This window comes from Odocoileus virginianus, chromosome 19 (genome assembly GCF_023699985.2).
Source record: "Odocoileus virginianus isolate 20LAN1187 ecotype Illinois chromosome 19, Ovbor_1.2, whole genome shotgun sequence".
Classification (NCBI taxonomy): Eukaryota; Metazoa; Chordata; class Mammalia; order Artiodactyla; family Cervidae; genus Odocoileus; species Odocoileus virginianus.
This window is the reverse complement of record NC_069692.1, coordinates 9,744,086-9,769,689: the sequence shown is the minus strand read 5'-3', so window position 1 is coordinate 9,769,689 and position 25,604 is coordinate 9,744,086. Positions and strand designations below refer to the sequence as shown.

The window sequence follows — 25,604 nt, the reverse complement described above, 5'->3', positions numbered from 1 at the left end:
TTCAAAAGCATTAAGGTCATGGGAAGTCAAGGAAAGTCTGAGGAAATGTTTCAGACTGAAGAGGACCAAGGAACATGACAACTAAAATACAATGGACTCTTGTTATGAAGGAGGTATAGTGAAATGTGAATGATGTCTGAAGATTTCATGATAGCAGTGTATCAGTATTAATTTTCTGATTGTAATTATAATTATGTAGCAGAATATTTTGGAGAAGGAAATGGCAACTCCAGTATTCTTGCCGAGAGAATCCTGTGGACAGAGGAGCCTGGTGGGCTCCTGTCCATGGGGTCGCACAGAGTCGGACGCAACTGAAGCGACTTAGCATGTGTGCATGCATTGGAGAAGGAACTGGGAACCTACTGCAGTATTCTTGCCTGGAGAATCCCAGGGAAGGAGGAGCTTGGTGGGCTGCCGTCTATGGGGTCGCACAGAGTTGGACATGACTGAAGCAACTTGGCAGCAGCAGCAGCAGCAGCAGAATATTTTTGTTTGTAATGCACTTAATTATTTGGTAATGATGAGGGATCGTGTTGGCTACTTAGCTTGCAAATACTTCAGAAAAAAAAAACAATTTTTTGTCATATATTTAGAAGACTTCTTTTAAGTATTTTCTGAAGGAGAGACTAATACTAACCCATGCCTTTTAAAAAACTTTTTAATCGAAGTATATTTGGTTTATAGTATTGTGTTAATTTCTGCTTTACAACAAAGTGATTCAGTTATGTACACATATTCTTTTTCATATTCTTTTCCATTATGATTTATCACAGAATACTGACTATAGTTTCCTGTGCTATACAGTAGGACCTTGTTGTTTATCCAGTCTATATATAATAGTTTGCATCTGCTAATCCCAAACTCCCAATCTTCCCCTCCCCCAGCCCTTCCCTCTTGACAACCACGAGTCTGTTCTCTATGTCTGTGAGTCTGGTTCTGTTTTGTATATATGTTCATTTGTGTCATATTTTAGATTCCACATGTAAGTGATATCATATAGTACTTGTTTTTCTCTTTCTGACTTAATTTTGTTTAGTACGATAATCTCTAGGTCCGTCCATTGGATGGTGCAAATGGCATTATTTCATTCTTTTTTAAGGCTGAGTAATATTTCATTGTGTGTGTGTGTGTGTGTGTATTGTGTGTGTATGCTCAGTTCTGTCTGACTTTTTGCAACCCCTTGGATTATAGCCCACCAGGCTCCTCTATTGATGGGATTTTCCAGGCAAGAATATTTGAGCGTATTGCCATTTCCTCCTCCAGGGGATCTTCCCAATCCAGGGATTGAACCCATGTCTTTTGTGTCTCCTGCATTGGCAGATGGATTTTTCCCACTGCACTACCTGGGAAGTCTGTGTGTGTGTGTGTGTGTGTGTGTATTCATCTGTCAATGGACATTTAGGTTGTTTCTATATCTTGGCTATTGTGACTAGTGCTGTTGCACTAGTGTTGTATCTTTTCAGATTATAGTTTTGTTTTGATATATGCCTGGGAGTTGAATTGCTGGACCATGTGATATTTTTAGCTCTCTGAGGAACCTCTAGACTGTTTTCCATAGTGACTGCACCCATTTATATTTCCATCGACAGTATAGGAGGGTTCCCTTTTCTCCATGCCCTCTCCCACATTTGTTACTTGTAGACTTTATAATGATGGCCATTCTGACCTGTGTGAGTTGGTACCTCATTGTAGTTTTAATTTGCATTTCGCTAATAATTAATGATGATGAGCATCTTTTCATGTGCCTATATTTTCTTGTTCCAACCTTTCTTAACATTGTCTTCCTGTGACTTCCTATGGCTTCAGAAACACTAGTTGTCTTAGATTTTTTTTGCAAGGACTCTTGTTAGTCATCCTAATCTTCTAGAAGAGGTATAATTTGTAATATTTCCTCCTTGACCTTCTCTTCTTTCTCTTTTATTCCTTTCAACTCCAGGCATATGATTCTTAACTCTGCATCTTTATCCTAGGTCTCTCCTGGTAGGAAACTTCATTTTATCTGAATTAGCTGGTTAAGAATCTGCTTGCAATGCAGGAGACCCTGGTTCAATTCCTGGGTCAGGAAGATCCCCTGGAGAAGGGACAGGCTACCCACTGCAGTATAATGGGGCTTCCCTGGTGACTCAGATGATAAAGAATCTGCCTGCAATGTGGGAGACCTGGGTTCAGTCCTTGGCTTGGGAAGATCCCCTGGAGAAAGGCTTGGCAACGCCCTCCAGTGTTCTTGCCTGGAGAATCCCCATGGACAGAGGAGCCTGACTGGCTACAGTTCATTGGGTTGGGAAAAGTCAGGCATGACTGAGCACAGCACAACACAGCTTTTGTGGGCACATTTTTTTTCTCATTAGCCCAGACCTGCTGGAGTAACTCAACTTTAAGTTAGCTACTGGGGCTCACTAATGCAAATTCAAATTTTGTGAAAAGTACAGGGTCTAAATTTCTTCAGCTTCTGTAGGAGAGCATTACTATTGAAAACTGTAGAATGATTGCTTCCTCCTCTGGGTCAGGAGCAGTCATGAATTCATTTCCATAAGGAAATATATAAGTCTGGTTACCACAGAAAGTTGCATGTTAGAAATGAACTCTATTTTGATATGAAATTAATTTCATGAGAGATGTTATGTGAGACAACATGAAGTAAGAATCTTATCTAACAGATCTGTTTGAGAGTGGAATATATACAATATCAGAGGTTATGAGAAAAGTTTGAAGTGCGTATCTGAGAAAAAATGATCCGCATTTTTAAATTGTCTCAGTTCTAACATGAAATAGACACAATAGTATGAATATTTTAATTGGCATGGTTAATATGCTTTGAATCAAGAATAAGTATTTTAAATAAATTGATGAATTAAGAACTTGGACCAAGAAAATATGTTTATTGTAATCCCATTCATTAAAAAATATCATTGACAGATTATTTTCTTGTCTGAACTTTTCATTTTATGAATGTGTATATTTATGTTGAGATTAATGTTTCATTTCCAGTTTTTATACCAGGAAGCATGAGTCTTTGCTGACACACTTTTGGACATCTTATTAAATTTCTCATCAAGGAGACATTCCAGGAAGTTTTACAAATTATTCTATCAAAATGCTAGACTTTGGTGGGACATTACAGATTCTTCATTTTTTGAGCTTTCTCCAAAAGTAAGCACTTTTGCATAAATGAATCTGCCAAGTGCAAGAGATTGTTACAAGTGTTCAGATGGCTCTCTCACTGAAGTTGCACTCATATGTTTGTACAATAAACTTGGGCATTTAACTGATGCAAATTTTAGTATATTCGTTGTCTCTCTCGTTTAAAACAAAGATGCTGTTTCCTGAGACCACTGTTACTTGGAAAACCTTGGCTATCTAACAAGTTCCCAAGAAACATTATTTAATGTACATTGCCAAGAACATTTTAGATAATTCAACAGCGTTGCCTTCTTTGTCCAAATATATTTCCTATAAATGTGACAGTTATTTATTGAGACCTCGTTGATTGCATATTTGGATATGACAGGGTTCCAAAAGAAATATATAATTTATAATGAGCTTATAATCATTCTGGAGAAGGAAAATAACTTCGTATGAAACAGCAAAAAATAAACAGAAGAGGATGTAATTTAGTGCCAACTTGGTAAATTAATATTTTTGTTGAATCAGATGGTCATCAGTCATCTGCCTGTGTTACTTACTATCATAATATAATTTTGGATTACTCAAGTCAGTATGAGTCTGGGTTTGCTTCATATTTTCTGAACTTAAAACCTTTTTTTTTTAACTTGGAAGGTTTATTTTTTTCAGCACTTTGACATCAGCACATATTGTTGGACACGTACTATGTGCCAATACGGGTACTATGTGTCAATATAGACATCGGGCTTATAAATATGAGCAAAACAGAGCCTCTCTACTCAAGGAACTTGCTGCTTTGTGTGTATAAGTGTCCTGGACGGTGGGGGTGAGCGGGGAGGCTGTGGGCAGTGGCAGGGAGGAGACAGATGGCCAACATATAAGAAAATAGGTAAGGGAACTTCAGAGACATAAAGGTATTATGACAATGGTAAAAATACTCCAGTGGAGGTGCTGCTTGGACTGCTGTTATCGGAAGAGCCCTGTCTGAGGAACTCCAGTTTGAGTTGAGGTCTGAGTGATGAGAGGGCTTAGGTACCTAGTTAGATTTACAGTTTGGAGCCCCAGGGAGTGGTCTTGGTGGAAGACATCTGAAAATCTTCACTGTGGATGCGACCCTGAAAGCCAGGGCAGTCACAGTTGGGATATTGAAGAGGGTGAGAGTTGAGAGCTGACCTTTGTCTTTATCAGATGTCTGTCAGCAGTGACTTTGGGAAGAGCTGTTTTGGGGGAGAAGTGCGGAGGAAAAGCCTAATTAACAGTGAAAAGAGACTGGGAGGTAAGGATATGAAGGCAGTAAGAACATACACGTCTTTGTGGGGTTTTGCTCTGAAAGAGACAGAGTAGAAGGATGGTGGCCTTAAACAGTTGTTCAGATTGTGCATTTGTTGTGTGTGCCTCTCTGCATTTGAGTTGGATTTAATGATACTACAGCAAAACTTGTAAGTAAAGTTAATGTTGCCAAAATCTTGACCTCCCCCTGTCCACTGGTGTCGAATGAAAATGCCGAAACAGTTTGGAAGAAATAGAAAAATGGCTTTATCTTTTCTTGGCAAAGTGGAATGCACAGCAGACTAGCACCTCAAGGACTGTGCTCCCCATTCCTGGGAATAGAGAGAGGTTATATCCTGGGGTTTGTAGTCTGTGGATAGGTGATAAGGCTCAAAGCAATGAAGATCTTGTATTTTGTTTTTCCTTTGGCGGAGTTTCAAAGTGGCCACAGCTGAGATCATGCAGCTCAGCAACTGGGTCTGGTGTCCCTGAAGTTATCAGCCCGTGACCTTCTTTCTGAAATGCTATCAGAATGGTACAACAGAATGAAGGGGGAGAAGAATGCCAGGTGCAGAGTGTAATCTATATGGAGTCAGAGAGTAATTATTAATAGCTTTGTGAAGGACAAGTTTAGCTACAAGTGTTTATTAGTAGTAACAGCTAAAGAATAACCAAGATTGTTTAACTCTTGCAGGCCTGTTTGACTGGTATGTGCCAAAGACTGTTCACTCATTTGTGGTTTTGCTGCAATATTTAGACGTCTGCACATGTTTTACTTTAATTTTTAAAGTTCCTTGTTAAGCTTTCATAGGAATTGGGAGGCCATAGGAGAGCACTGTTAAAGACTGAGAGTTAAAACTGAGAGTGAAGAACAGAGTTACAAACAGCTGAGACCACAAAGCAAAGAATCAAGTGAAGCTGAGCTCTGGGAGCAGGAGTTTGCAGCAAAGGGTTTATTGCAGGAAGCCAAACAAAGGAGTGGGGGTAGGCTTGGTCTTTGAGTTGGGTGTTTTTAAAGGGGAAGAACGGAGGCTGGGGTCAGTCATCATCTTACGTTTAACTACATTCCTTAATCATGGTTTCCAGTGTCAGGATGCTTCTGATTTGGATTCTCTGGCCAGGTGGTCCGTGGCTTGGGGGTCTGTTAGCTCTTCTTGCCTTAAAGAAACAATCCAAGGTTGTGTGTTAATAATGTTATCTATAATAACAATGATGTTATCTTTAATACATCAATGATGATATTAACAGCAATTTTAGTGCCTTAATGATGTTAACAACATTAATTTTAGCATCTGACTTGAATTATTGAGGATTGAGGGGACAAGAAAGACTAAAGTTTTGGATAGAGGGATTAATCTTAAACTCGGTTTGGTGGGGACTCAGTATCAGGGTTTCATAGGTAATTTTCACATGAAAGGCCTGCTCAGCATGTGTTTGTCACTTCAGCCCACTCCTATAGGTGGTCCCCTCTTCACACTGTAAATATGTAATAATGGAATATACAGTGAAAATGCTTCTGTACATCTGCTTCATGCTGGTTTTCAAAGTGCTTTTACATGTATTATCTTATTTAATGAAGACTGTAAATTAATCTATGGGAGAAATGATAATGCTATTTAAACTATGTATAAAAACTGGGAATGTTAAAAATACTTAAGAATATGTGTTATAAAGATTAACCTGCCTTTATTGTAGATGTCAATATATTATTTAATATGGTAACTAATAATATTGCAAGTAATAACCTTACTTATAAGATTCCTGTCCCTTATTTGTTTAAGGAAGTAATTTTGGTAAATATTACTGATAAAAATGGAAATACATTTAATGGCTTTGATAAAAATTATAGGTAAAAATGGAGATATAGTTCAGTTCAGTTCAGTTGCTCAGTCGTGTCGGGCTCTTTGCAACCCCTTGAATCGCAGCACACCAGGCCTCCCTGTCCATCACCAACTCCTGGAGTCCACCTAAACCCATGTCCATCGAGTCAGTGATGCCATCCAACCATCTCATCCTCTGTCGTCCCCTTCTTCTCCTGCCCTCAATCTTTCCCAGCATCAGGGTCTTTTCAAATGAGTCAGCTCTTCTCATCAGGTGGCCAAAGTATTGGAGTTTTAGCTTCAACATCAGTCCTTCCAATGAACACCCAGGACTGATCTCCTTTAGGATGGACTGGTTGGATCTCCTTGCAGTCCAAGGGACTCTCCAGAGTCTTCTCCAACACCAGTTCAAAAGCATCAATTCTTTGGCGCTCAGCTTTCTTTATAGTCCCAATGCTCACATCCATACATGACTACTGGAAAAACCATAACCTTGACTAGACAGACCTTTGTTGGCTAAGTAATGTCTCTGCTTTTTAATATACTGTCTAGGTTGGTCATAACTTTCCTTCCAAGGAGTAAGCGTCTTTTGATTTCATGGCTGCAATCACCATCTGCAGTGATTTTGGAGCCCAGAAAAATAAAGTCAGCCACTGTTTCCACTGTTTCCTCATCTATTTCCCATGAGATGATGGGACCAGATGCCATGATCTTAGTTTTCTGAATGTTGAGCTTCAAGCCAACTTTTTCACTCTCCTCTTTCACTTTTATCAAGAGGCTCTTTAGTTCTTCACTCTCTGCCATAATGGTTGTGTCATCTGCATATCTGAGGTTATTGATATTTCTCCCGGCAATCTTGATTCCAGCTTGTGCTTCTTCCAGCCCAGCGTTTCTCATGATGTACTTTGCAGAGAAGTTAAATAAGCAGGGTGACAATATACAGCTTTGACATACTCCTTTTCCTATTTGGAACCAGTCTGTTGTTCCATGTCCAGTTCTAACTGTTGCTCCCTGACCTACATACAGGTTTCTCAAGAGGCAGGTCAGGTGGTCTGGTATTCCCATCTCTTTCAGAATTTTCCACAGTTTATTGTGATCCACACAGTCGAAGGCTTTGGCATAGTCAATAAAGCAGAAATAGATGTTTTTCTAGAACTCTCTTGCTTTTTTGATGATCCAGCGGATGTTGGCAATTTGATCTCTGGTTCCTCTGCCTTTTCTAAAACCAGCTTGGAGATATAGTAAATGGATTTAAAAATTTAAAAAAACTTTCCTGATAGTTTGACAAGTCTGAAGTAAATTAAAATTACTCTTTTTTTCTTTCCTGTCAGAGGTCTCTTTATTAGTATCCATGACCGAGGACATATTTCTTCCGTTCTTAATGCATGGCCAGAAGATGTCATCAAGGTAAGTTAGTTACCACTTTTTTCCCACTGTGGCACATTTGTTCTTTTTCCTGTTGCATAACATACTGACCCTTTTCACAATACTAGGTAGTGGTAGCATTCTCTAGCTTTTCAATTTATATCCCATTGATTTTTGCATAGTGGATTAATTTTATCTTGATACCATCTAGAGTCTAAGTTTTCCCTTTATTTCTGCCAAATTTTTTAGTATTTCTTTATTTATTGTAAGTGATGATAAGTGTTAAAAAAATGTTGACATAGTACCTGAATTTCTTTAAGCAAACTCTTATTTCTTCTGTAATTGATCATCTACTTAGAAGAATCAGTGTGTGCAAAAGAACATCTGTTAATTCATTTTCTTTATCATGGTAACCTCAAGTATCTCATGGGACTTCCTCTGGGAGAGAGGAAGCTAATGAAAACAGAATAACAGTTGTATCTGACATTTGGTAGCTTTCTAAGTGAGACACTTTATCTAGATTAACTTAGGTATTTAGTATCATGGTAATTCCATGAGGAAAGGAAGGCCCAGATGGATTACAAAGTAGTATGTGGTGGTGGTGGGAACTGAATGCTGGTGTCTCAAGTTGCCTCCTCCAAAACAGCCTAACATATTGACCCTTTGTAATGAGACGTGGAAAATTTGACAGAGTTCAGCTTTATGGAATATGCAAATATAATTTTCACCCTCCTCTCCCATGTATTTACTTTTAAGGCAGTTCTTTAAGAGCTGCATAATATAGGTGAATAGAAAACTAAATGAAAAGGTCTCAAAAATTTTTGTATATATTCTGCACTGTTGTGTGGTAGAAAAAGTAAACACTCAGGTCTTGGTTCTTTGACATTAACGAGATAAATCACCTAAGGCAAATTATTTCAGTTTTCTGATCTTCAGAGGGATAGAAGAGGGATAGAAAATAAGAGGGATAGACTGAATATACTCAAAATTCCCCCTTACTTCTAAAATGCTATGATTCTGTTCATTAGTCTTTATGATAATAATAGTATTAATGCCTACAGTTTTTTTGAGAATTTGTAATGTATCAGGTACTGTGGTAAGTTCTTGTATATCATGATTTCATTGTATTGAATCATCAGTTCAGTTCAGTCTCTCAGTCGTGTCCGACTCTTTGCAACCCCATGGACTGCAGCACGCCAGGCCTCCCTGTCCATCACCAACTCCCGGAGTTTACTCAAACTCATGTCCACTGAGTCGGTGATGCCATCCAACCATCTCATCCTCTGTTGTCCCCTTCTCCTCCCGCCTTCAGTCTTTCCCAGCATCAGGGTCTTTTCAAATGAGTCAGTTCTTCACATCAGGTGGCCAAAGTATTGGAGTTTTAGCTTCAACATCAGTCCTTCCAATGAACACCCAGGACTGATCTCCTTTAGGATGGACTGGTTGGATCTCCTTGCAGTCCAGGGGACTCTCCAAAGTCTCCTTCACCACCACAGTTCAAAAGCATCAATTCTTCAGTGCGTAGCTTTCTTTACAGTCCAGCTCTCCCATCCATACATGACTACTGGAAAAACCACAGCCTTGACTAGACAGACCTTTGTTGGCAAAGTAATGTCTCTGCTTTTTAATATGCTATCTAGGCTGGTCATAACTTTGCTTCCAAGGATTAAGTGTCTTAATTTCATGGCCGTCCATCACCAGTCCCATCCACAACTGGGTGTTGTTTTGCTTTGGCTCCGTCTCTTCATTCTTTCTGAAGTTATTTCTCCACTGGTCTCCAGTAGCATATTGGGCACCTACTGACCTGGAGAGTTCATCTTTCAGTGTCCTATGTTTTTGCCTTTTCATCCTGTTCATGGGGTTCTCAAGTAAGAATACTGAAGTGGTTTGCCATTCCCTTCTTCAGTGTTGAATCATAGATCTATTCAATTGACTAATGCTTGTTGATCGTTTCTATGTGCCACGTGCTGTGCTAGGTGTTGGTGTACGGAGGTGAGCAAAACACAGTTGGTTCCTAATTTCATGCATCTACTCTGAAAAGTACCTTTTTTAATTCCCATTTTTTATACAGAAACAGAAGCTTTAATTCATCAGTTTATCCAAAGTCAAATAACTGACATTTTATTCTAGGCTCAATGGATATGACAGGTGTAGTAGTTTGTAGAAAATCTAATAAATTTTGTCTCACAAAATTGGTTTTGCTTAAATTCATATAATGGCTCTGAATTACAGAATAAAGATGATAGATCCATTAATTTTGATAGACAACAAATTACTTAAAATTAAAATCTCCATGTGATTAAAATGCATGCTTTTTAGATATAAAAATAAACTGAAATTAGAAATAAACTACAATAAACTTAGATTAGAAATAAACTAAAGAAAAAAAAACCAATGTCTAGGAATACTCTGTCAGTTAAGAATAGCAATAGACCGTTCTTGGTAGAATAGTATCCAGTGTAATAAGAGTTAAAGAGGATGAATCAGCATTGTTGTGAAATTAGGAGGATACATAAACTAAAGATCGAAGCATTGGGGACTCCTCAGCAATTATGTGCTATTTAATCATGGGCTCTCCTCTAATGGTATTCAAAATGGATGTGAACAGTTTCCAAGCTGTCGTAAGTTTCACTTTATTTCCCAGTTTGAGCTTTTTATTTACCTGTACTCTGCCCACGTACTCCTCCTGATTGAAGACTGAGTTCTTTGAGTTCTTTGAATCTTTAGGGGCATACCTTGTCTTTTTATTTTTAAACAATCAAATTGATCATATGTATATATTTTAAAAATATTTAAAATGAATGTTTTCATTCATTTTCATTCATTCCCCACTCTTCTACGCTTAATGATTATACAAAATCATTTCCATCATTTATGATCATATAAAATCATGTCCATCATTTATGTTTTCTGACAGCTTAGTATTTCATTGAATAAATATTTAACTTCAGAAATAGAGAGTAGGAACTATGCCCCAGGATTTGCAAACATCTATTAATATGTTTTTCTTTTTGCTTGAGGCTATTGTGGTGACTGATGGAGAACGTATTCTTGGCTTGGGAGACCTTGGCTGTAATGGGATGGGCATCCCTGTGGGTAAACTGGCTCTGTATACAGCTTGTGGAGGGATGAACCCACAACAATGTTTGCCTGTCATGCTGGACGTGGGAACGGAAAATGAGGTAAACACTTTTAAGTCTGTAACAGTTACACACCTTAAAAAGTAGTACCATTCCTGCATTTTGAGATTATTTTAGAAACCTCATGAAATTCATCTTTTTTCTTTTTGATTCTTTCTCTCTCCTCAAACCCATCCCTCAACTCTTATAAGAAAAATTATTCATTCTCTTTTCCTTTCCTTTTCTTCTTTTCTATAATGTGGATAATCTTTTACCAGCTTCTTTAGTGTTTTATTATCCTTTAGTAAGCACTCACCCCATTATTCTGTAGAGTATATAATTTACTTTAGGGTATCATAGTTACTTTCTAAAAATTATTATTTTTATACTAGGCAGAAATATATTAAGTATAGTCAGTGTGATATCTTGAAGTCTGCAGTAGATTACTTGGAGTTTAGCATTTCTCTTTACTGCATTGATAGAATCTTAAAGTTATATATTAAGTAGTGCATAATTTTGCTCATCTGTAATTGGTAATACTTGGGTTAGCTGTGGGTGATACATGAGCTTCCCAGGTGGCGTTAGTGGTGAAGAACCCGCCTGCCAGTGCACGAGACATAAGAGACGTGGGATCAGTCCCAGGGTCTGGAAGAGCCCCCGAACGAGGGCATGGCAGCCTACTCCAGTATTCTTGCCTGGAGAATCCCATGGACAGAGGAGACTGGCGGGCTACGGTCCATAGCGTCTCAAAGAGTCGGACACAACTGAGACAACTGAGCACACACACATGGGTGATAGATGGTAGAAATTAAAGGTAGAATTTTCTGAATTAGAGATGAAAAATAATGGTCAGTTAAGATAGACTTTTTAAAAGTTGCATGCAGATATCAAACCTAGGCCTAGAATGTCATCATCAAATAAGATCTTTATCATGTTAAGGTGTGTTCTCTCTGTACCCATTGTGTTCAGGTTTTATCATTAATGGATGTTCAATTTTGTTAAAAGGCTTTTTGACATCTGTCAAGATGAATATGATTTTTTTTGTTGTTTAATTGGTTAATGTGGTATCTCACATTGATATGTTATATCACATTAATTTGCTGATATTGAGCCGTAGTTGCATTCTTGGGATAAATCTCACTTGGTTGTGGTGTTTGATTCTTTTGATGTATTACTGAATTTGTTTTGCTAATAGTTAGTTGAGGATTTTTGTTTCTGTGTTCATCAGTGACATTAGCTATTAATTTTTTTTTGTATGGTACATCCTTGTCTTATTTTTTATATCAAGGTGGTAGTGGCCTTTAGAATAAGCTCAGAAGGATTCCTTTCTCTTCTAGTTTTTGGAATAGTTTGAGATGGATAGGTGTTAACCCTTCTTGAAATGTCTTATAGAGTTTTCCTGTGAAGCCTCATGGTTCTGTACTCTCATTTGTTGAGATTTTTTATTATTATTATCACTGATTCAATTTCATTTCTTATAATAAGTCATTAGTATTTTGTATTTTTTCCTGGTTCGGTTTTTGGGAGATGTAAATTTCTAAGAATTTATTCATTTCTAATAGGTTGTCCATTTTATTGGCATATGATTGTTCATAGTAATCTTTTATGATCCTTTGTGTTTATGTGGTGTCTCTTTTTTTAACTTTTCATCTTTTATTTCTGCTTTTATGTATTTGGGCCCTTTCTCTGTTTTCCTTGATAAGTCTGACTAAAGGTTTATTAATTTTGTTTATCTTTACAAGGGACCAGCTCTTAGTTTCATTGGTGTTTTCTGTGTTTTTTTTTTAGTCTCTCATTTATTTTTGCTCTGATCTTTATGATTTTTTCCTTCTTTGGGTTTTGTTTTGTCTTCTTTTTGTAGTTCTTGAGGTATAAGTTTAGATGGTTTTAGATTTTTCTTTTTCCTGTGGTAGATATATATTGCTATCAACTTTCTTCTTAGAAATGCTTTTGCTGAGTACCTTAGGGGTTTTGTTTTTATTTTTGTTTTAATTGATGTATAGTTGATTTACTATATATTATGTAAGTTTCAAGTGTACAGTGTAGTAATTCAGTTTCACAATCTTTAAAGGTTATATTCCATTTATAGTTATTATTATATAAAATATTGGCTATATTCTCTGTTTTATACAATATATCCTTGTAACCTATTTATTTTATACATAGTAGGTTTGACCTCTTAATCTCCTATCCCTCTATTGTCCTTTACACCATTTCTTTCCTGTACTGATAATCACTAGTTTGTTCTCTATACCTGTGTCTGTTTCTTTTACATTATGTTCACTAGTTTATTTTGAGATTCAGCGTATACATGATATCTTACAGTATTTGTCTTTCTCTGTCAAACTTATTTGACTTTCACTTTAGCATAATACCCTGCAAGTCCATCCAAGTTGTTATAAAAAGCAAAAGTTCATTCTTTTTTATGGCTGAGTAATATTCCATTGTGTGTGTGTGTGTGTGTGTGTGTGTGTGTGTGCACACTCGCTCATGCCACATCTTCTTTATCCATTCGTCTCTTGTGGATACTTAGGTAGCTTCCAAACCTTGGCAATCATAAATAACGCTATGAACATTGAGGTTCATATATCTTTTCAGCTAAGTGTTTTCGTTTTCTTTAGGTATATAACCAGAATGTAATTGTGTGGCCGTTTGGTAATTTTGTTTTTAGTATTTTGAGAAACCTTCATACTATTTTCCATAGGGGCTACACCTATTTACTTTCCTGCCAGTGGTGTATGAGGGTTCCCTTTTCTGCACATCCTGCCAACATTTGTAGTTTGTGGTCTTTTCGATGATAGCCATTCTGAGAGGTGTGAGGTGATTTCCCATTGTGGCTTTAATTTGCATTTCTCTCATGATTAGTGAGGTTAAATATCTTTTCCTGTGTCTGTTGGCCATCTGTATGTCTTTGAAAAAATGTCTATTCAGTTCTGTCCTTTTTTTAATCAGGTTATTTGTTTTTTAATGTAAGCTGCCTCTGTATTTTGAATATTAACCCCTTATTGGTCATTTGCAAATGTTTGCTCCCATTTAGCAGGTCACCTTTTTGCTTTGTTGATGCTTTTATTTCCTGAGCAAAAGCTGAGTTTAATTAGATCTGATTTGTTTATCTTTGCTTTTGTTTCTTTTGCTTTTGGAGACAGATTCAAAAGCATGGTTATGATTTGTCGGAGTGTCCCAGCTATGTTTTCTTCTGGGAGTTTTATAGTTTCTGGTCTTAACATTTAGGTGTTGAATCCATTTTGATTTTATTTTTGTGTATGATGTTCTAATGTCATTCTTTTACATGTAGCTGTTCAGTTTTCCCAGCACTTATTGAATAGATTGTCTTTTTTTCCATTTCATATGCTTGCCTCCTTTGTCATAGATTGATTGACCATAAGTATGTGGGGTTTATTTCTGAGCTCTCTGTTCTATTCAGCTGATCTGTGCATCTGTTTTTGTGCCAGTGTCATGCTGTTTCGATTATTATGGTTTTTAATATGGTCTGAAGTCAGGGGTCCTGATTCCACCATCTCTGTTCTTCCTCCAGATTGTTCTGGCTGTTGGAGTTCTTTTGTGTTTCCAGAGAAAACTTTAAATTGTTTGTTCTAGGTCTGTGGAAAATGCCCATGGTATTTTGATAGGGATTGCACTGAATCTATTCAGTGCCCTGGGTAGAATGGTCATTTTAACAACATTAATTTTTCTAATCCATGAACATGTTATATACTTCCATAAGTTTATGTCATCTTCAATTTCTTTCATCAGGGTCTTGCAGCTTTCTGTCTTTTACCTCCTTAGATAGGTTTGTTCATAGGTGTTTTATCATTTTTGATGTGATGGTAAATGGGATTGTTTCCTTAATTTCTTTTCCCGATCTTTTGTTGTTAGTATATAAGAATCCAAGAGATTTCTGTGTGTGAATTTTGTATCCTGCAACTTTACTGAATTCTTTGGTGAGCTCTAGTAGTTTTCTGATAGCACGTTTAGAATTTGCTATGTATGTGCTAAGTTGTTCAGTGGGTCCAACTCTTTGTGACCCCATGGACTGTAGCCTGCCAGGCTCCTCTGTCCATGGTATTCTTCAGGTTAGAATACTGGAATGGGTTGCCATTCTTTTCTCCAGGGGATCTTCCCAACCCAAGGATCGAACTTGTGCCTCTTAGGTCTCCTGCATTGGCAGTCAGGTTTTTTACCACTAGTGCCACCTAGGAAGTCCCCTTGCTATGCATATTATCATTTAATCTACAAACAGTGACAGTTTTATTTTCTTTCCAATTTGAATTCCTTTTATTTCTTGTAGAATTGCCATGGCTAGGACTTTCAAAACTATGATGAATAAAAGTGGTGAGAGTGGATATCCTTGTCTTGTTCTTGGTCTCGGAGGGAATGTTTTCTGCTTTTCACTGTTGAGAATGATGTTGGCTATGAGTTTGTCACATATGGCCTTTATTATATTGAGGTAAACTCCCTGTATGGCCGCTTTCTGGAGAATTTTATCCCAAATGAGTATTCAATTCTGTCAAAAGCTTTTAATGCATCTATTGACGTTATTATATGGTTTTTATTCTGCAGTTTGGTAATGTGGTATATCACACTGATTAATTTGCAGAAATTGAAGAATCTTTGCATTCCTGGGATAAATCCCATTTGATTATGGTGTCTGACCCTTCTAATGTATTGTTGGATTCAGATTGCTACTATTTTGTTGAGGAGTTTTGCGTCTGTGTTCATCAGTGATATTGGCCTGTAATTACTTTTTTTTGTGATAGCTTTGTCTGATTTTGGTGTCAAACTGAAGCTGGCCTTGTAGGAGTTCGGCAGTGTTCCTTCCTCTGCAGTTTTTTGGTATAGTTTGTAGAGAAAAGGTATAAATCTGTTCTGAATGTTTGGTAGAATTTACTTTTGAAGCCATCTGTTGGGAATTTTTAAAATTACTCATTCAATTTCATTACTGGTGTTAGGTCTGTTCACATTTTCTGTTTCTTCCAAATTCAGTCTTGGGATAGTGTACATTTCTAGAAATTTATTCATTTCTTCTCAGTTGTCCATTTTATTTGTTTATTGTAGTCTCTTATGATCTTTTGTATTTCTGTGGTGTCTGTTGTAACTTCTTTTTCATTTCTGACCTTATTGACTTGGACCTTCGGGATTTTTTTTCTTGATGAGTCTGGCTAAAGGTTTATCAATTTTGTTTACCTTTTCAGAGACCCAGCTCTAAATTTCATAGGTCTTTTTTTAAAGTTTCCAAATTTTATTTATTTCTGCTCTGACCCATATGATTTCTTTCCTTCTACTAACTTTGGGATGTTTTGTCCTTTTTCTAGCTCCTTTGGGTATAAGGTTAGGTTGTTAGAGAGTTGTCTTAGTTCCTGAGGGAAGCTTGTATCAGTATAAACGTCCATCTAAGAACTGCTTTTGCTGCATCCCATAGATTTTGGATCATTTTGTTTTTATTTTCATTTATCTCCAGGCATTTTTTGATGTATTCTGTGATTTCTTCAATGATCCATTAGTTGTCTAGTAGCATATATTTTAGCCTCCACATGTTTGCTTTTTTTGCATTTTTTCTTATAGTTGATCTCTGGTCTCATAGCATTGTGGTTAGAAAATATGCTTGATATGATTTCAGTTTTCTTAAATTTACTGTGGCTTGTTTTGTGGTCTAACTTGTGATCTGTCTTGAGAATGTTCCATGTGCACTTGAAAAGAAATGTGCATTATGCTGGTTTTGGATGGAATGTTTCATAAATCTATTAAGTACATCTGGTCTAATGTGTTGTTTAAGGGCGATATCTCCTTATTGCTTTTCTGTATAGATGACCTGTCTGTTGATTTAAGCGGGATGTTAAAGTGCCTTACTGTTATTACTGTTGCTTTCTCCCTTTATGTTGTTAATACTTGTTTTATGTATTTAAGTACCACATGTTGTTGCAGTTGCTAAGTCATATCCAACTCTTTGCAACCTCATGGACTGCAGCATGCCAGGCTTCCCTGTCCTTCACTATCTCCTAGAGTTTGCTCAAATTCATGTACTTGAGTCAGTGATGCTATCTAACCATCCTATCCACTGCCATCCCGTTCTTCTTTTGCCTTCAATCTTTCCTAGCATCAGGATCTTTTCCAATGAGTTGGCTCTTTGCATCAGGTGGCCAAAGTTGTTGTTAGAGCTTTGCCGGGGTCCAGCCTCGGCAGGATCCAGGGGGTACCCTCGGGATGAACGGCGTCGGTGAGAGAAGACACGTGAGACCAGCCTTGATAGGGCCAAGTCTGCGAGGGAGAGAGAGAGAGAGAGTGACCAGACAGGGGTGCAGCCGAGTCTGGCAGGGTCTGGCAATGCTTTATCTTTTACCCTAAGTTAGTACATCTAACTAGGGTAGCTTTTATACCCTAAGTTAGTACATCTCTAAGGGGAAGATAGTTTAACATTACATCAGCTTGTTCTTCACGAAACCAGAGTGTTTTCTGCATACTTTTTTGTTTATGAGGGTCTTGTACATTATCTTCTGGCCTTGGGGCCCATTAACAGTTTATGCAAGTCAGGTGAATGTAAACCTATTTTCCGTTTCTATGGTGACCTTAACTGAAAGGTAGCAGTCTCATAGGGCAACAGTGCAGAGAAGTATAACCTTGTTAACATAAAAATTAATCCTCCTGCAGAAGTTGTCAGTTGCTTTTATCTAAGAAGTTTACCCCACACTGACTCTGCGACTTTGGTGAGGCAGCTTCTGCCTAGCACTCCTGGCTAACAGTTGACAACCATCTCATGGTACCACACTAGGGCTAAGCTCTTATTTTTCTAGATCTATAACTATATTAACAATGATTTCCACTGCACAACCTTAGAACATTAAGAGTAAAAACACAGCAAGCAAATGTTAACCCAATAACCACCTTTAGAATAATTTTTCTTATGTTTTCTAATAGGACTCCTTCACCCCTCAAAAAGGCTCTATGTCTATTAGGGCTTTTATATAATCAGGTTCTTTATGCTATTTTATGGTTAGGATATTGTAAGCAATCATGCATATTAGTACCAAGAGCATAAATGCATTTGCTAAACAAACTAAAATACTAGCAAAGGAGTTTAAGTTAAAACACTCCTTTCACCCTGGATAATCTCATAAAATACCACCACCTGGGAAACTTATTGATTAAAGTTCTAAGTTGATTCTTATTTGGGAAGAGATCAGGGAAGACCTTCTGCCTGTGTCACAGAAATTAGGAAGTAGTCTATTGAAGCAAGCATCAGAAAGACAGACATCATCTTTAGGGTGAGCGCCGGGGGCAGCTTTTTGGAATCCCTGAAAACCTGATCCGCCTTTCCTGTCAGGTTTTCTCCCTCATGACCTTGTCATGGGTAGGATCTCTTGTGTTGGCTCCCAGCAGAGCTTCAACTTCAGCATTAGTCCTTCCTGTGAATATTCAAGATTGATTTCCTTTAGGATTGTCAGGTTTGATCTCCTTGCAAGTCCAGGGGACTCTCAAGAGTCTTCTTTAGCATCACAATTAGAAAGCATCAATTTTTTGGCACTCAGTTTTCTTTACGATTCAACTCTCACTTCCGTACATGACTACTGGAAACATCATAACTTTGACTGTATGGGTGTTTGTTGGCGAAGTGATGTCTCTGCTTTTTAATATGCTGTCTAGGTATGTCATAGCTTTTCTTCCAAGGAACAAATGTCTTTTAATTTCATGGCTGCAGTCACTGTCTGCAGTGATTTTGGAGCCCAAGAAAAGAAAATCTGTCACTACTCCTACTTTTCTCCCTTCTATTTGCCATGAAGTAATGGGACAGGATGCCATGATCTTAGGTTTTTAATGTTGTTTCAAGTCAGCTTTTACACACCCTTCTTTCACCCTCATCAAGAGGCTCTTTATTTCCTCTTCACTTTCTGCCATTAGAGTGGTGTCATCCACATGTCTGTGGTTGTTGGTATTTCTCCCGGCCATCTTGATTCCAACTTGTGATTCCTCCAGTCCAGCATTTTGCATGATATATTCCGAATATCAGTTAAATAAGCAGGTGACAATATACAATCTTATTGTACTCCCTTCCCAATTTTGAATCAGTCTCTTGTTCCATGTCTGGTTCTAACTGTTGCCTCTTGACCTTGATGCAGGTTTCTTAGGAAGCAGATAAGGCAGTCTGTTACTCCCATCTCTTTAAGAATTGTTCCCAGTTTGTTGTGATCCACACAGTCAAAGGCTTTACTGTAGTCAGTGAAGCAGAAGGAGATGTTTTTCTGGAATTCCTTTGCTTTCTCTATGATCCAACAGATGTTGGCACTTTTATGTCTGGTTATGTGGGAGAAGTCCTAGGGCGCCCAGCAGCATTCTTCTCTCTGGTTACCAGAAGCTGTATGTTGTAAGGGTATGCCCTGTGTGGACCGGGTGCATCCTTCTGTTTTGACAGGGTCAGCTCCTATGGGCATGCTGGTAGTCAGGGCTGGTTCCTGCGCTGGTTGACCATGAGGCTGTGCCTTGTGAGGTGGCTCTGGGCCTGCTGGACCGGAGAGTAGGCTTCCTGTGCATTTGGCTGCATGACACAGGGTTGCACTGGACTGCTGCCAGCCTGCTGGTGGGTGAGGCTGGGTCTCTACATTGCTGGCTGTGCGGCTGGGGAACTTGTGGCTGATGCTGGCCTGCTGGAGTATGGGGCTTTGACCTTGGTGTTAATAAGCTAGCGGGAAGAGACCAAAATGGAGCTTTGCCAGAGCCAGTGTTAACATAGTAGAATGAGCTCTCCCGAGCGGCTGTTGCCAGCACTTCTTTCCCTGAGGGCAGTTCCAGTTGCTTCCTGCATATTTAGGTGGCTCTCTAAGATTAGCTAGTGTGTTGGACCCAGCCCCCCTCTCAAACTACTGCCTCTGGATAGGAAATTGGAGTTTGTGAGACTTTGGTTATACTTTATAAGGGCCAAGTCTGTTTCCTACTGCCCTCCAGCTCTTCCAAATAGAAGACCTACTGGTTTTCAAAGCCTGAGGACTCTTCGCAGTAAAGAACTCCTGATTGGGGGCTCAGACCCCTTGTTCCTTGGGAAGAACCTCTGAATATGATATTCCTATTTTTGGTGGCTGACATAGGGGTATGGGTCCTGACTATCTTGTCTCTGTCCCTCATCTGTCTCATTGTGCTTCTTCCTGTTTTTTTCTTTGTAGAAAATCTTTTCTGTAAGACTTCAATTCTTTCTTAGAGATACTTGTTCTGTAAAGAGTTGTCATTTTTGTGTGTCTGTGGGGTTGAGTTTAGGGTCTTCTTATTCCCCTATCTTGGGCACATATTGACACTCTATTCTCTTTATCCTTGCACTACTGCTTTACTGAGAAGACAAAAAATTTACTTCACTAAAATATGGTTGAGTTGATGGGTTTGTGGAAAATGTAGTTTTTATGTTGCCATTCTGTGTTCCACTTTCACATGTGGAAAAACCACTTGTAGTCAAAATATCTGTAATAGCAGTTTTTGATCTCATCCCTTTGGTGGATCTCTGTTCAGTTTTATACTTTATAATAAAAATGCAAAATTAATTGATCACTACATTTAGTTTTTTTTTTTCCCCAGAATAATCTAGAAAATTTCTTGAGGATTAGATCCCTTTTTAATAAATTATTTTACAAATGTTTTCTTCTTTTATCATAAATACCTATATTGAGTAGTACTGAAAGTGGAAAAGGAATTAACAGCTGATTGATAAGACAGTCCTCACTTTCTGACTTCTTAAATCTCTGCAGCTTACAACTCGAAGTTTACAGAACGAAGAGACTAGAACTGAGCTACAGAAGCACTTGACTAAAACATACTCTTTTAAGTTAATAATGCAAAGCATTTATTTATGTAGGATGATTGTGTTTTCATCTTATCTCTAATCTGTTATTTCATAGTCCACGTTTAATTTACCTGTAAAGCAGTTGCTATATAAAGTTTATCTTTTACCTAAAGTAAATTGTTTTTGTCTTTTAAGAGAATGGGCTTCCCTTGTGGCTCAGCTGGTAAAGAATCTGCCTGCAATGCAGGAGACCTGCATTCAATCCCTGGGTTGGGAAGATCTCCTGGAGAAGGGAAAGACTACCCACTCCAGTATTCTTGCTTGGAGAATTCCATGGACTGTATTACAATCCAGGGGGTCACAAAGTCAGACGCAACTGAGTGACTTTCACTTCACTTTATGAGGATCCCATACTTTCTTTTTTTTCCCTGTTGTTGACAAATCTTTTTATAGTGGCTTCCCTGGTGGATCAGATGGTAAAGAATCCGCCTGCAGTGTGGGAGACCTGGGTTCAGTCCCTCGGTTGGGAAGATCCCCTGGAGAAGGGAAGGCTGTCCACTCCAGTATGCTGGCCTAGAGAATTCCGTGGACAGAGGCGCCTGGCAGGCTACAAGTCCATGAGTTCACAAAGAGTCACACACGACTGAGTGACTTAATATATATATATATATATATAGGTGTGTGTGTGTACATATATATATATATATATGTACACACACACACATATATATATAAGTTTATCTTTTACCTGAAGTAAATTGTTTTTATCCTTTAAGAGGAGCCATACTTTATTTTTTTCCTTGTTGTTGACAAATCTTTTCATGAAAGTTGTTTATCATTTGTCTTTTAAGTAAGTGCCCAATATCAAAGTTTGATATTTTGCTAAAAATGTGAGTAAATGTGCCTTGTGGACCCTCCACACTCTTCCATGTGTGGTTAGGTCTTAAACATGTGTCATGTGGGGTATGCTTGCTAGGGCTGCTATAACAGTACCATAAACTGGGTGGCTTAACCAATAAAATTTATTTCTCACAGTTCTAAAGGCTAGAAATCCATGATCAGGGTATCAGCAGTCAGTTTCTTCTAAGGTTTCTCTCTTGGCTTGTCTTCCTTTAGTATCTATACTTGGTTATTTCCTCTGTGTGTCTGTGTCTTAATATTTGTTCTTAGAAGAGCACCAGTCGTGTTGGATTAGGGCCCACCCTAGTGACATCATTTAACCTAATTATCTTTTTAAATATTCTGTCTGCAAATACAGTCATATTCTGAGATACTGGGATTTGGACTTGAACCTACAAATTTGGGGAGGTTACAAATCCAGTTGAGCCTGTAACACATGATCAGTTCTCAAGAGGCCCTGGGCAATATGAATAGGAGATTATTGTATCTACATAGTCTGTCTCTATCTGTTTATTAAACCATTGCTCCAGGTCTCAGCTTTTCTGATCTGGTTTTATATTCAGTCTGGCCTTCAGATCATGTGTACAATGTATCAAGATCTAGAATCATCTAGATCTTGTGATGGAACTTGAAGTCACAAAGTTGAAGTCTCTTCCACTGAGGAGGTTCCTACTTGTGTTCTGGAAAGAGCTCTTTATGTTTGGCATGAAGCAGCTTGTTGGAGAGAAACTGAACAAAATAAAAACCTTATATATTTTCTGTTATATGGACCTGCCATGTATTTTTCAGCTCATGTACAGAAGTCAGTGTTGATATTAGAATGTGGTCGGTATTAGGTTTCTATTGCTACCATGACAAATTATTACAAACTTAGTGGCTTAAAACAGCACAAATATATTGCCTTATAATGCTAGAGGGCACAAGTCTCAAAAGGCTAAAATCATTAAAGATGTCAGCAGGGCTGAGTTCCACACCCTTGTCTTTTCCAACTTCTCGAGGCTGCATCTGTTCCTTGGTTCGTGGTCCCCTTTATCTGTTTTCAAAACTAGCAATGTAGTGTTGCTCTGACTCTGCTTCCGTCATCACATTTCTTTCTCTGACTAAAGCCAGAAAAGGTTTTTTCACTTTTAAGGACTCACCCTTCATCACATCTGCAATGTCTTATGCCACATAAGGTAACATGTTTACAGGTTTGTGGGGAGGAGCATTTCATTATTCCATCTACCATGTGGTCCCAGATAGATTGTCAGCATTTCTCTCTCAAGCCTCCTCACTTTTTATCTTTGTCCTTTCGCATTATGCTTGCCGCTTCAGACAAGTGATCCTGCATTTGAATGACTCCTAATCATTATTGGAGAAGGAAATGGCAACCCACTCCAGTATTCTTGCCTGGAGAATCCCATGGACGGAGGAGACTGGTAGGCTACCGTCCACGGGGTCGCAAAGAGGCGGACATGACTGAGCGACTTCACTCACTCAATCATTATAGAAAAGTCAGAGGAGAGAAGATAATCCTCACTGCCTAACTTGGTCTGTATTGTCACATGGTTACTTTTTCACGGTCTCCTCTTAGCTCACCCTCTTTAAATTAGGGTGACGATGTATATATCAGGGATTTATTCATCTGTTTTCTGAAGCAGGAAACACCGATGCCTTGGGAAAGAGAATGGGGATTTCAGTTTGGTTTTATATGCACTGTAAGTCTCAGGAATTCCTTGAAGTTTGGGATATATCTTAGAAATGCCTGTTATATAAACTAAAATGGAAAAAAATTTACCTGAGACAGGAACTTTTAGGGAAGTAGAGTACTTTTATTTTAGCTTAATAATTTAAGTGGTTCTAAGTGTACGTCTCTTGAATGTTCAGTTCAGAATTAATGAGGGGATGTGTTAAGAATGCAAAATCCCGGGCTCTAATCCAGACTTACTGAATCACAGTCAAATTTTAGTCATTTTTATTTCCACAGCTTTTTAACATTTCATGCCAGCTCATATGCATGCTGACACTTGAAGTATTACTTTAGACTCTTGGTGACCATTGGCCATAAGATTGCTTAATCATATTGATTGCATGAACCAGCAAATCAACAAAAATTTTACATAATTTCTTTGCAGAGTTTGGTCTTTTATTTGAAAAGAATGAGTAAATAGCAGCATAGAGTATGATTATCTATATATTATAAATATAATTTAAAAATAAATGCTGAAAAGGGAATTATTCATAACATTTATGGCAGATAATGATTTAAAATGTTCCTAGTATTCAAAGAAAACTTCTAAGTTAATAAGAAAATGCTAAATGTGTAGTATACAAATTGCCTAATAAAACATGGTTATAGGTAATTTTAAAATGAAGACATGAAAATGGTCAATAAACTTATGAAAAATGTTTAATGATATTAGAAAATAAACATAAGTGCATACTACTTTAAGATTACAAAAATATATTTATATATTATATGTTACTCATATTTCATATATGTACACACATACATATGTGAAAAGATAAAATCCTTCCTCTGGCTACCCCAAAATGAACATGTTTATTACTATCTATGTCAGTGGAGTATGGGGATTGGAAATTTGTTCATCCTTTCTAGACAGGTAGAGTTCCAGTGCAGATCACAAGTTTTAAAAATAAACATCTAGTGAGTGATGTGAAAACTTTTCATAATATAGTCTTATTTTGAAAAGGGTTATAAAACAGCCTATAATATTGTCCCCAATTTGGACAGATAATATTGTACATGCATAGATGTAGGGAATATGTATCGAGGTGCTAGTGGTGGGTAGTTCTGAATGGGTTGAGCTTATTGGTTTTCTTTGTTTTTGATTTTACATTATAGTGCTCTCAAATTTTCTGATAGGAAGTACTACTTTTTTGTAATGATATTTTTAAATTTATTTTTATTAGTTGGAGGCTAATTACTTTACAGTATTGTAGTGGTTTTTGCCATACATTGACATGAGTCAGCCATGAATTTACATGTGTTCCCCATCCTGATCCCCCCTCCCGCCTCCCTCCCCATCCCATCCCACTGGGTCTTCCCAGTGCACCAGCCCTGAGCACTTGTCTCATGCATCCAACCTGGGCTGGTGATCTGTTTCACCCTTGATAGTATACTTGTTTCAGTGCTATTCTCTCAGAACATCCTACCCTCGCCTTCTCCCAGAGTCCAAAAGTCTGTTCTGTACATTAATGCCTTTAAATCTTAAGAAAATATTTTGCAATTCTCAAAAATTTTAGATGAGAAAGGTAGAAATGTGAGAGATATGAACAAGGTGAAAGTTAACAGTGATTACTATTAACTTCAAATCAAAATTTCCAAGGTTTCAGAATTGAGGCAGTGCTAAGAAGTAAAATAATTAACTTTACCAATATACACACTCCTTATCTCCTCTTTGGAACTTTTCTTGTGTTTCCATATGCTTTATTCTTTACTCTCCCTAATTTTTTTCCTTATCACATGCTTCTAAATCTTTGTAAGTCTTCAGTGACAACAAATGCATTGCATGTGACACATCTTGTTAAAGAAGGTCTATCTTTTTTTAAAATGTTTGCTTAATACCAAGTCTTTCATTTATTTTCCAACAAACATCTATTAAGTGTTTACTCTTGGCTGCAAGAAGTTTTTAATCCAACAAATTAATGTCACCTCTGTGCCAGGCTACGTGGTCTGTGGAGCCATTATTAAAATGGGATAATCTTGTTAAATTGCTTTTTGTAGATGTTATTTTTTGTCAGCCAACTTTCCAAGAATGCACTCATTATTGAGGGCTTAATTATCATGAAATTTTTTTTAAAAAATAGTAATTTTTGACAGAGACATTATGGCTAGAAGAATTTGTTAACTTCCTGATTTAATTCAAAAGCTATCTTGTTCATAGATCTTCATAATTGACACTTCACTGTAGCCAGACTTCTTTATGATATACTTTAATTATTAACATGGGAAAGAATGAGAGAACAAAGAAGGAGAAACGTGTGACATCTTTTCTCAATTGTGTTCTTTTTCTGATTCACATTTTAGAAGTCCAAATATATCCCAGACATGGAGAAAGTATTTTAATTCTGGCAGCCGTTAATCGCTCATTGGCACTTCAACATCAGCTGTTCAGAAGACTGCCAGTAGATTGTTTAAAGTTTTTAGACTTCAAGGAACAGCTGGGCTTTACAACAGCACTCAGTTTCAGAGTCTACATTTCATGTGAAATACATTTTTATGATTTGATATGTTAACTTCCAGCTTGC

General features: G+C 37.7%; 1 protein-coding gene across 1 annotated transcript in view; it reads left to right on the top strand.

Annotated features, from left to right (window-relative positions):
* ME1 (malic enzyme 1) overlaps positions 1-25,604 on the top strand; it is a 197,130-nt gene that overhangs the window by 80,679 nt on the left and 90,847 nt on the right. The window contains exons 4-5 of the mRNA XM_070449842.1: positions 7,544-7,619; positions 10,598-10,759. Coding sequence (XP_070305943.1) covers positions 7,544-7,619; positions 10,598-10,759 — 238 coding nt within the window. The remainder of the gene's footprint in view (positions 1-7,543; positions 7,620-10,597; positions 10,760-25,604) is intronic.